The sequence below is a fragment of the Microcebus murinus genome, chromosome 2 (genome assembly GCF_040939455.1).
Source record: "Microcebus murinus isolate Inina chromosome 2, M.murinus_Inina_mat1.0, whole genome shotgun sequence".
Taxonomy (NCBI): Eukaryota; Metazoa; Chordata; class Mammalia; order Primates; family Cheirogaleidae; genus Microcebus; species Microcebus murinus.
The window spans coordinates 97,254,120-97,266,243 of NC_134105.1; the positions used below are offsets into that span (position 1 = coordinate 97,254,120).

Genomic DNA, 12,124 nt, shown 5'->3' on the forward strand with positions numbered 1-12,124 from the left:
CATCATGTCTATTAAGTAGACACAAATTTCTGTAATAACCATGTAGATAGAATAATCCATAGTGTCGTGAGCAAAATCATGACATACCTCTAAAGCAACAGCTCTATCTTGTATTCGCTGCCGAAGTTTCTCCAGCAGCATTTCATTTGCTTCAGGGGTTTTGTCTGAGTAACCTCGATACTGTAGGAGCTCTCGAAGTTCCTGTGACCAAAAAACATTTTCCTTTATCCTTTTATCCAGTGTTAAATGAATTCCTACACTTTGCCAAGTAATTTGTTAGTTATTGACGATAAAAAACAGGATATGATAACTCTCCTCAAAAGGAACAAGTTTAGCAGAGAAAACAGACATGTAAATTGTTAACTATTCTGCAACATACACAACACACAGAACTATTTTGCAACATATACCAGGCTACTAAAGAACACAGGGTGCACTGCCTAACTCTGCCTGAAGATGTCAGTTAACACCTCACAAAGGAGGTAACACTTGCACTGAGCCTTAAGGGGCTAGGATTTCTCAAGAGGTAGGAGTGCATCTGTCAGAGAAAAAAAATTATGCACAATATATACATACCATGAAAAAAACTGTACATTCAATGAAAACTAAGGAATTCAATGTGACTGAAGCACACAGGAGGTAGAACAGCCTTGGCACCCCATTTTTCCCTAAAACTTTCCTTCTATCATCTGTATTACTCTGTGGAAGTTTCTGTACAGATGTCTTCACCTACTAGACTGAAAGCAGAGGGCAAATCTCTTTGTCTTCTCAACACCCAGCACAGTGTCTGCCTCATAGAGATGCTTAATAACTATTTTCTGAATATTTACTGCTTAAATCTTTCAGGTCTGTGTGTATTGTTTCTTACACTTGTTGGTTAGTACCTTAATTCACAAACTGTGTTTTCTATTTATCTTACATCCTCCTGATTCCCACCTCTCAACATTCTACATATAGCAGGTACTGAACATACGTAGATTAATATCTTGAGATAGGAACAGAAATTTCACAGCTCTATGAGCCCAGTTTTTGTTGAAATTGTGTAAACTCACCTGAAGCAGCTGCTCCTTGTGACTCAGACTGTGGTTTAGATGTTGAATATTTTGTTCCTGGGTTCTAATCTCATTGCATTTTTCAGCCTCCAGGGTACGAAGCTGTTGGCTCTTGGACTGCAACTCTTCTTGCAGTTGCTGCAAGGCTTTTCGCAATTCCTAAATTAAACACATTACCTTTTTAAAGCAATCTAAAATTTCCACAGTCATGAGAGTCAAGGCATAAAAAAAGTGATATAAAAAGTAGCCGAATGTGCCATTTTTAAAATTGCTATAGAAATTATATTAATATATGAGTCCAATAGAAACTAGAAAATTGTGAAAATTATGGGTGGGAGTAGGAAGTAAATTTGATCTTATATCAATATTTCTTTTTGGTTTACAAAAGATCTACATAACCACTAAACGGACTCTTCCCACTGTAAACCTGAATTCTTTACTTTAAAATAAGCTCAAGGATAGAGTATTTCTATCATTCTCTTTTCTAAAGACCTCATGGTGACTGTACTCATCTTTCTTAATTTGCCATATGTAATATTTTTCTAATAAGGAAACCATGTTACTTTAGACAGCCTTAAAAATATATATTCTCATCAACTACACAAAACTTAGGAAAGCATTTCCTTTATATAAATAAAAAAATTAATATTATTCCCACCCTCCCACCCCCTGCTAAGACATCTGAAATTTTAATATTTCTAAAGGAAATTCAAGGTTAATATTTAATCTTCAAATACTAAACCATGGAGACCCTTCAAAAACTACCCTTTTAAATCTGAGTGTTAAACAGCCTAAGAAAAAAGACCACAAAAAAGGTCTTTTACAAAAAAGGTCTTTTAAATCTTAAAAAGAAAAAAAGCAGCAAATGCTCTAAGCCAGGTGTCCTCAAACTACAGCCCGAGGGCCGCATGCCACTCGCCTAGGACATTTATCCGGCCTGCCGGGTGTTTTTGCGCTGCTGCCTGTCCTGCTTAGCTTAGCAGCCGACTCATCCCGGGCCCACAGTGTGCACTCTCCAACAGTCTGAGGGACAGTGAACTGGCCCCCTGTTTAAAAAGTTTGAGGACCCCTGCTCTAAGCTAACAAGACAAATGAAACATTTAAGAATTACATATTTTATCTTTCAAGAAAAAAAAAAAGATACATGGCTAACTGCATGCCATTACTTTGACCTTGGCCGTTCTTCCCTACTTTTCTGTCTGGCTGACATTTACCTATTCTTCAACAATAACTTCAGATATCTCCTTCTTCATGAAGCTTTCTCTAATACCCTTTTTCAGCCCCTCCTAGTCCCATAGGACCCCAAGCATACATCCTCCTAAGTATTAACACATTGAAATTCAGCTTATGTGACTCTTTCATACTAAGTTATAAGTAACTTAAGAGTGAGGAACCTGCAATTCACCCTTGCATTTCCAGAACACAATCCAATATAGTAGTCCTCCTTCAGCTGCAGGGATATGTTCCAAAACCCTCAGTGGATGCCTGAAGCCTTGGATAGCATCGAACTCTATATAATACCATGATTTTTCCTATACACACATACCTATGATAAAAGTGTTTTTTTTGTTTTTTTTTTGAGACAGAGTCTCGCTTTGTTGCCCAGGTTAGAGTGAGTGCCGTGGCGTCAGCCTAGCTCACAGCAGCCTCAAACTCCTGGGCTCAAGCAATCCTACTGCCTCAGCCTCCCGAGTAGCTGGGACTACAGGCATGCACCACCATGCCCAGCTAATTTTTTCTATATATATTAGCCAATTAATTGCTTTCTATTTATAGTAGAGACAGGGTCTCACTCTTGCTCAAGCTGGTTTCGAACTCCTGACCTCGAGCAATCCGCCCGCCTTGGCCTCCCAGAGTGCTAGGATTACAGGCGTGAGCCACCATACCCGGCCATATGATAAAGTTTAATTTATAAATTAGGCACACTAAAAGATTAACAATGATAATAATAAAATAGAAGCACTGTAACAATATACTGTAATAAAAGCTATACGAATGTGGTCTCTCTCTCTCAAAATACCTTAATATTTTCAGACCATGGTTGACTACAGGTCACTGAAACCACAGAAAGTGAAACCGTGGAAAAGGGGGGACCTACTGTAGCTGGCACATGGTACAAGAGCAACAAATGTTGAAGTGAATTACTATGATTAAGCAAATGACTCACGGGTTCGATATAAACTGTAGTGCTGGAAAGTTTTTATCAGGGCAAAGTCAGCATTTAGGGCTACAAAATGGTTAATGATTTACCTGGTTATGCTTCCAAGAAGCCTCTTTCTGCTGTTCTCTCTCATGTGCTGCAGCCTCTACAAATTGCATACATCGTTTGGCATCAGCCAGCTGGCGTTCTTTCTGTCGTACCACCCTCTGGAGCTTCTGTATCTCAAGCTGGCTACAGAATAATGCACTCTGAAGATCAAGCACAGCCACCTGTTGCTGAGCTGCAGAAGTACCCTCAGAGCCCTGAAAAGGGAGTAGAAATCATCATAACCAGGAGGGCAAGCACTGAGCACCTGTGAAGACAAACTCAAGCCTATAACCAAGAATGGCATATCTACACTGGACTCTCCTCCTGTCCTATGTGACCCTCACATACATGAAGTTGTCCAAGCTGGCTTTGGTGGAGCATTTCTCGAAGCTTTGCCATTGTGTCATTTTGACCTTCGATCACCTGGTACAACTCCTCAGTCTGAAAATGAAAGAGAGAATACCAAACATGTTAGCAAACTAAATATAAATCCCATTATCTTGCTTGTACAGATATCACTAACAGGACTATTCCAAAATACCAATTTAGGTTAAGCTGCAATTGCTCCAGACTAAGATGTGTTAGTCTGATAATATCCATTTTTATAAAACATAAAATACTTGTCTACTTCGACAGGACCAGTTGTTTCCTCACAGGTCCTTGAATGCCAAATATTTTACCTCACTTTCCCTGCTTTTCAGAGTTTCCTTGAGGCTCTGAATTGTACCATCTTGCTTCTGAGATGACTCTTGAGCAAACTTCAGTTCACAGCTCATTTCATTAAGTTTCTCTTGAAGAATCTGAATTCAGTAAAGAAAAGCGGTTTTTTAGGTCAATGATTCCTTTTAACCTCAAATGCAACCATAAAGTCTTTCTTCAAATTTAGGGATTTGAATTTAAAGGATTTGATTTTAAAGGATTCCTTAGGGAATATTATTTTGTTGTTTTTTTCCCACATATAGTAACTACTTAAAGTCCTAAGTAAATCAGCAAGAAAAACTAGTCATAAAAATGAAATACTTCCTTCAATACTCAATTGCCTCTATTCTCATGCACTGTGCTTTCTCTGTGATGGCAGCCATACTCGGCACTTGTCCACATGGGTCACTGAGGATCCCTTACACAAAGACCAAGGTGTTTCTGCTATCTAGTGTAGGATAGGACACTACAAGGGGACACCAGGCCAGAAGTCCAGCATCCCAAATTGTGGTGACTTTCATCTAAACAGATATTAAAATCCATGAGCTATCAAGGGGTAACAAGGTAGGTTAAAATCAAAAACAAACCTCCTGGCCCGGCGCAGTGGCTCACGCCTGTAATCCTAGCACTCTGGGAGGCCGAGGCGGGTGGATTGCTCGAGGTCAGGAGTTCAAAACCAGCCTGAGCAAGAGCGAGTCCCCGTCTCTACTATAAATAGAAAGAAATTAATTGGCCAACTAATACATATAGAAAAAATTAGCCGGGCATGGTGGCGCATGCCTGTAGTCCCAGCTACTTGGGAGGCTGAGGCAGCAGGATTGCTTGAGCCCAGGAGTTTGAGGTTGCTGTGAGCTAGGCTAACGCCATGGCACTCACTCTAGCCTGGGCAACAAAGTGAGACTCTGTCTCAAAAAAAAATAAATAAATAAAAAAAAAACTCCTGTCTCAGTGTTTTTTAAAGATTGCAAGCAACTTTTAATCACATATCTGAAAAGCACTAGAAATTATGATCTGTGCAGAGTAAGCTAGAATCTTGATGAAAAATAAAGGGAAGAACTATACTTTTAAATATTCCCTAGAGCACCAGGAGTATACAGTATTCATCTCCCAGGTCCTACTCAGGTTAACAGACTCAGGCTAGAGCCAGTCACATCCTCAGGAAAACCCTGTCATCTCCAAGGGTATAGTATTGATCATACCTTGTTGGTGGCTTCTGTTTGCTGGACTTTTTCCTGGAGTTCTGCCAAGCGGGAATCAGATACAGACTGCTGAGTTATAGTGGTCTCATTTGAATTCGACTTTTGTTGTTTGAGTAACTCTTCAGTCATGGGCTAGGAAGAAATAGCAAGATAAGTAAGTTGAGTTAAACACAGCCAACAACAAATTTTATATTTATCTTCAAACATCTGTGGCATCTTTTGCTAGAGATTTAGAAAACTAGAGTTGTTACATGAAGTATCAGTATGAATTCCTGAAGACAGCCCTGTTCCTTATTAAGAGCACTGATTTCTACCTCAGCTTTCCACCCTATCTTTCCCTACTAATTTACACAAACACTACATATTCAGTTAAAGCAAATAATTCAGAGTTTAAAGAGAAAAGGGGAATTCAAAAAGGAAATCCTTATGATGGCCAAATATTTGTTTTATCCTATTTTTCATTTCTATTTTTTTTTATTTTAGCATATTATGGGGGTACAAATGTTAAGGTTACATATTGTTTTATCCTATTTTTAATCAGGGAATTGAAAAGACATATTTATCAAACTTATACTATTCCTAAGAAATGAAAAGTTATATTCTAATTATCTTTCTTACAACATGCTTGTTCACAATGGAAAAATTGGTAGATTTTGAATATACACTACATAATAAAGTACTTTATGAATACTAAATTTCCTAAATTTGGTAATTGTACTTGCAGTTATAAAAGAGATGTCCCTAGGAAATACATGCTGGAGTATTTAGGGCAAAGGGGTATAATATCTGCTACTAAAGGTTTCAGAAATTTTTAAAAAATAATACACATATACCTAGAGTGGGAGTGATAAAACAAATGTGGCAAAATATTAGCAACTGATAAATCTGGGTAAGGGTATGTATATGGGAGTTTTGGGTACTTCTCTTACTATATCTCTACAGATTTAAAATTATCTCAAAATTAAAAAGTTAAAAATAAATTTGAAACATACATGCCTATTACAGGTGGATTAACAGCATAAGCCTGGATAAATAATCCATAGTGGTCTGGGAAGGAAATACATTTTAAAGGGGTATCAATTCACTAAAACTATTCATAAGTGAAAAAAACATGTATTATTTATATATGACATAATTGATGAGACTAAGATAAATTTATTGAATTATACCTAACAATCATTATAAGCTTAAGGATGTTAAAACTTTAGGAATTCACTATGGTATTAAATTCCTTCTCCCCCTTCCACTTCAATTAGGAATATAAATTCATTAGGAAGAGAAAAAAAGGCAACTGCTATTCATTTTTTCTTTCCCTCACACTTTCAAACTTCGATTACCACCTTCCAGGCAGAGAAGTTATCACCTACCATAAATCTCTTAGACGAGAAGTATAAAAATTTCAGAAGAAAAATCTTTTCTATCCCTCCAGTGCTTTTTATCAAATTTTCTAACACCTAATACATCTATTAAATGCTGTGCATGTGTGAGGCACTGTGAGGAATACAATGATGACTAGTGTATGGTTCTGACTCCAAACAGTATTAGTCTACTGAGAAGGCAATCACATCTTAAAATATAAAGAAAAACATTCATTTCAACAGAAAGTATAGTAAAGGCTTCTTGGAAGAGACTAAATTTAACCTTAATCTAAACAGGGGAATAGGATTTTGGGTATTCTAGACAGAATGAACAAAAGAACAAAGTATAGGGCTAATGGATATAAAATGCAGACTTCTGATTCTATTATCTTTATAAGCAGAGTGACCATATACTTTATCACTCACATCAAACCACTTTTAAGAGTTGAAAGGGCACAATTAACAATTAGGATAACAGGTATAACATGAGATTACCCTAGGCAAACCTGGATATTTTGTTATCCTATTTATAAGTCCACATAGCCTTTTCTGAACAACTAGTAAAGCCCAATTTTTTTCCACTATACTATTTGGTAAGTCAAAAATCTCAAAATTCTAAAAGGCAAGAATATCAAAAAGGTATCAAAAATATTCTCACTTATAAGAAGATAAATAAGAGAAAAATAATCACAAAGGTTCTGACAAATTGGTAGAACATCTCATAAAAGAACCTAGACTTCTGACATCATCCTCTAGAGGCTAGACTTTACTGCTTGCCTAGAAATGAGAGTAAATCTGACCAATATAGCATCAGTTATCAGTAGAGCATCCATTAATTTCATTCACTCAACATGTATCTGTGGAGTCCTATGTGCTAGGTACTGAAGATAAAGTACCACACAAGACAAATGAAGTTTCTGCTCTTGAAGATTATATTTTGCAGGGATTGGAGTGGGGAGCTACATAATAAAGAAACAAGGAAATACACACTATCAGATAGTGGCAAGCCCTATGCAGTAAAATAGGAAAGCTTGACAGAGGGTTGGCGGGTGAGTTACTCTAAATTGCTTGATCAAAGGAAAGTCTTTATGAGGTAGCATTTAAATGGAAATCTCAATGAAAAGGAGCCAGTCCTACAAAGATAACCAGAACAATCCAGGCAGAGAGAACAGCTAATGGAATATGAGCCTGAGAACGAGAAAGGCCTATGTGGCCAGAGTTGTAATGTGAGCCATGTATATGTAATTTTTAATTTTCTAGTAGCTTCATTGAACAAAGTAAAAAATAGGTGAATGTAATTTTAATATTTTATTTAACCCAATATATCCAAAATACTACCATAAATAGGTAATCAATATAAAAATTACTAATGAGATACTTTATATCATTTTTCATACTGGGTCTTTGAAATTCAAGGTATATCTTACACTCACAAGCACATCTGCATTCAGACTAGCCACCTTTGAAGCGCTTGATACTTCCTAAAGGCTAGTGGCTGGCTGCTGGATAGCACAAAGCATAATGGGCAAGGGGGATAGTAACATATGATGAGGTGGAAAGCTGGGCAGAGGCCAGGTCACACACCGCTTCAGAAAAGCAGGGTTAATGGGTTTCATTCTACTTGAAATGAGAACAGACTGCGTTGTTTTTAACAGACAAGTAATCATATTTAAGTTTTCAAAAAAAAATCACTCTGTGGTGAATGGGTTGTTGGAGTGCCCTAGCAGAAGCAGAGGGACTAGCTAGGAGAAGGCTGCTGCAGATGAGCAGGTAAAAGATAGCAGTGGCTTGAATTATAGTGGTAGTATTGGAGGGAGAAATAAATGGATGTATTTGGATATGTTTTGAGAGCACAGTTAACAGGACTTGCTGGTGAATTAGACTGTGGGAGAGGGAGAAAAAAAAAAACAAGGATAATGACTTCTAGAAAAATTATTTGAGATAATTCCTTCCCCAAAAGAAATGTGAGTTATGTCACACCATGGGACTGGTAACTATTTTAATAGATATTTACAATTCTGATAAATAAATTTAGTATTTGTTTAATAAAACATTCTCTATAAAACTTGGCTTCTTACTTCCTCAGTGTAAAATAGCAATAACATCTACTATAAGATATTTTGAAACTTAAAACTATAACAAGCAGAATTTCTAAAAATAGCTTCAAGTTTAAAATGGCAGGGAAGGTGATCATATTTATTTACTTTAAACCAAAAAAATCTTAGAGCTGTGAAGGACCTTCATAAACTAACCATGATCCAATGCTATTTTACATATGAGGAAATGGAAACTTAGAAGGTATGTAATCCGCCCAAGGTTACACAGGAAATCAGGAAAAGGATCTAATTACACTGAATGCACTCAGGTTGGTAATGTATCCTTCATTTCTATAAACCTATTGCCTATCATAATGCTGGGAATATTGCAGGGATCAAGTTTTTGTTTAATAAGTGAACAAGAACAAAAATAAAAACAAAAATAGGCCTTCAGTGGTTCTCTTAAAAATAACACTATATACATATTTAAATAGCAACTTTAAAGCCAAAGAATGCCACACTAAAGTACATTATGAATCTGGATCTCATCTGAATCTATCTTGGCATGAATAATCATAGGAAACCTCTAATTCTATAAATGTAATATACTGACCTAAAAGTTGGAAGATGTTTCTCTTTTTGTAATAATTTATTATTTTACATCTCAAAATACGTTCTTACAGTCTGCCAAAAGAGCACTTAGCAAGTTCCACTGAGTTGATGACTCATAATGAATTCTTGTGAAGCATCCAGTACATAAACCAATCACTCCTATGATGATAGTGTAGCACATGAAATAATAGCTGATTTGGTAGAATCAGTGTTACTCTCCAGACCATCAGCAACTAAAATCATGTAATGATAATATAATTTTAAATTAAGTCACTTTTGACTCCAGGTTAGGACAAATGCTTTCGAGCATCAGAAAAGAGAATTGCTTCCAGGCCTAATATTGTACAATGTAAGACCTTTAGGCTAAAAGATAGTTATTTAGATCTTCTAGGCTAACAGCATTTTTCTTGGCACTTTCTAGTCCTCACAGTAGTGAGTCATAGACCTCAAACTGCTATAATTTTCTATCCTATTGTTAATAGCAGGAGACAGACAAGGACCATCAACTAGCATAAAATTAAAGGCCTAATCTTTGACCAGCATCTAATGCCGACACCTTCCAAAGGGCCTGATCTGCTAAATATAACTAAGAGGGGGACAAATTTACCATAGTCACAAAGCCAAGATCTCCTGCTCTTTGAATTTAGATAGAAAGGGAAATTGCACATGGGCCAGAAATCTCCCAATTGCTGTTTACTAAGAGACCACACCCTCCTATCATAGCTTTTCTAGTTCAGGACCAGACAATAAAGGAGGAAATTATCAGCAAGAATAAGGCTTCAAACCCTCTCTTTAGCTATCTGAACAGCCTTGGGTCCTCAGGCATAAATTCTGCACAAGGCAAATAAATCACTTTGCATAATATCAGAAAATCAGTAGGCAGGAGAACTGTACTATTGCTGTTTTCCTTTAACATAAGAAAGGAAGCAGAAAGAGCAAGAGAGGGAAAAGAGAGAGAGAGACAGAGAAAAAGGAAAAGCAACCAGGAGGAATCCTGATGTTGATATTTAATAGTGTATACAATACAGTAAGCAGAGGATTAAACAAAGGAATCAAAATGATCTTACAGAACAATCTCACCCTTTAGGATAAAAGGTTTTCTTCATATTTGTAGTAGAATTTAACTAAAGGAAATTTTTTTTTTCTTTCATGGCTTTTTGTTTCTACAAACTAAAAAGAGAACCACCCCCCAAAAATTTCCATTATTTCTATTCTTTGCACATTTGTTCAGAGAAATAGACAAAAGCCAGTCTGCCATTGTCCCACCTAGCACTGGTTGTGCCATAAAGCACAACGGCTCTTAAGAAGCTTAAAAGGTCCACCAGATTTAAACAATAGATTAGCAGTCCAAAATACACATTTTACTTGCAAACACATTGAGCCTAATTTATCTCCCTATTTTCTCCAACATCCTAAATTAGAGAAAATGGCATAATAATTAAACACCATATTTCTTGAAGCTGAGTGTTATTTTCTCCCTTCTCCTAATTTTATTACTCTAGAAGAAGTCAATAATGTAAGCCAGGTCACAGCAGAAAGGTCATACACTACTATTTTAATGCTGTAATGTACAAATTTTGTGAAGTAAAAGCCCTTGACCTAAAGACACAGTTCCCATAGTTTACATGTGCTCATTCAGATGACAATTTTCTTCACATAATCCCTAAAGAATGATCCTCCTTGAATCCTTAGGTTAGAAAAAGAGGGCTCTTGGTTTAAAATAAGTACTTACTTAGACTGATGTACTTCAGGCAATGTGGTTTAATGTATAGAATTAAAGTGGCTGAGAGTGCTTGGAAATCTTTGCTCTACATGGGCTAAGTTATTTAAACCCTGAGCTTTCCGTATCTCTAAATTGAGAGACTGCCTGAGACAATTTTTTAAATCCTCCCCAACTCCATACTTCGCTGAGTCAAAACACCAAAAGATAGTATTTTTAATTAAATATGGAGAAGAAACTCCTCGTTTTGCCTATAATTTTCTAAGTCTTTACATAACTTTCTATAATATTGGCCACATCTGAAGTGAGGGGGAGGGGAGTTTATTTATTCACCCTGCCCAGTCTACTTTCAGATCTCTGTAGGAAAACATCATATTTAATTAGTAACATCTGTGTCTAGTCACGCAAATACTAGAAAGCCCAAATTTAGCTATGACACTCCACTGAAAGAAAAGGAAGTACACAAGTGTCAGGCACACAATACTTAACATTTTACACAAATGAAAATATATTGACCTTTTACTTGTTCATAACACTTTCATATATGCTATTTCTGATAATTCTGTGTAAATTTTGAAACTTTGTATTTTCTGCTTAAGTTTCTATTGTGATACACATTATATATACAATAGAACTACTTTTCAAAAATGTGACATGACAATCAACAATTTGTTATCAAGCTCTAAATTTCTGGAATGATGTTGACTAGTAGCAGGCTTTCCAAAAATGCCTTCTAGATTGTCTTTGTATCACTAAAAAATCTGCATCAAATGGAACATGCCTGAATGTTTCACAAAGTTAACTGAACCTAGCATTTACTATTGTTATAGAAATAATAGCATCAGGTCCATGTATATATAGCTGAATTTAAAAGGTTGGCTTGAAATCAATTGGACAGACATGAATAACTCAAATTAAGATCAACTGCCATTCTCTAGTCATTAAGAATTCAAGAGTATGATGGATGAAACTCTATCATCCAATAATGGGTGAATCCTTTCTTAACATCAAATTATCTTCTAGTAGAGCTCAGTAGACAAACTGGCTATTAAGAGCTTTCACCTTAACATTTTTAGTGACAATACTGTACTTGAGTTCCTGTATCTATTATGAAAAAGTCATCATTAATCCTCAAATGATCTACTAATTATAATATTGCTCAGATGTTATAATACTGTCTTGGTGGTTTAATAGGTTTTC

General features: G+C 36.2%; 1 protein-coding gene across 26 annotated transcripts in view; it reads right to left on the reverse strand.

The window, feature by feature from the left end:
* The window catches only part of PDE4DIP (phosphodiesterase 4D interacting protein), a 206,049-nt gene that overhangs the window by 68,889 nt on the left and 125,036 nt on the right, over positions 1 to 12,124 (reverse strand). For all 26 annotated transcript variants that reach the window (XR_012918144.1, XM_076000037.1, XM_076000028.1 and 23 more), the window contains 6 exons: positions 5,199 to 5,330; positions 3,981 to 4,100; positions 3,649 to 3,741; positions 3,303 to 3,515; positions 1,053 to 1,211; positions 88 to 201 (listed from right to left, as the gene is read on the reverse strand). Coding sequence is in view for 25 of the 26 variants with exons in the window: in XM_076000037.1 (XP_075856152.1) it covers positions 88 to 201; positions 1,053 to 1,211; positions 3,303 to 3,515; positions 3,649 to 3,741; positions 3,981 to 4,100; positions 5,199 to 5,330 (831 nt within the window). In the remaining variant the exon portion in view is untranslated. The remainder of the gene's footprint in view (positions 1 to 87; positions 202 to 1,052; positions 1,212 to 3,302; positions 3,516 to 3,648; positions 3,742 to 3,980; positions 4,101 to 5,198; positions 5,331 to 12,124) is intronic.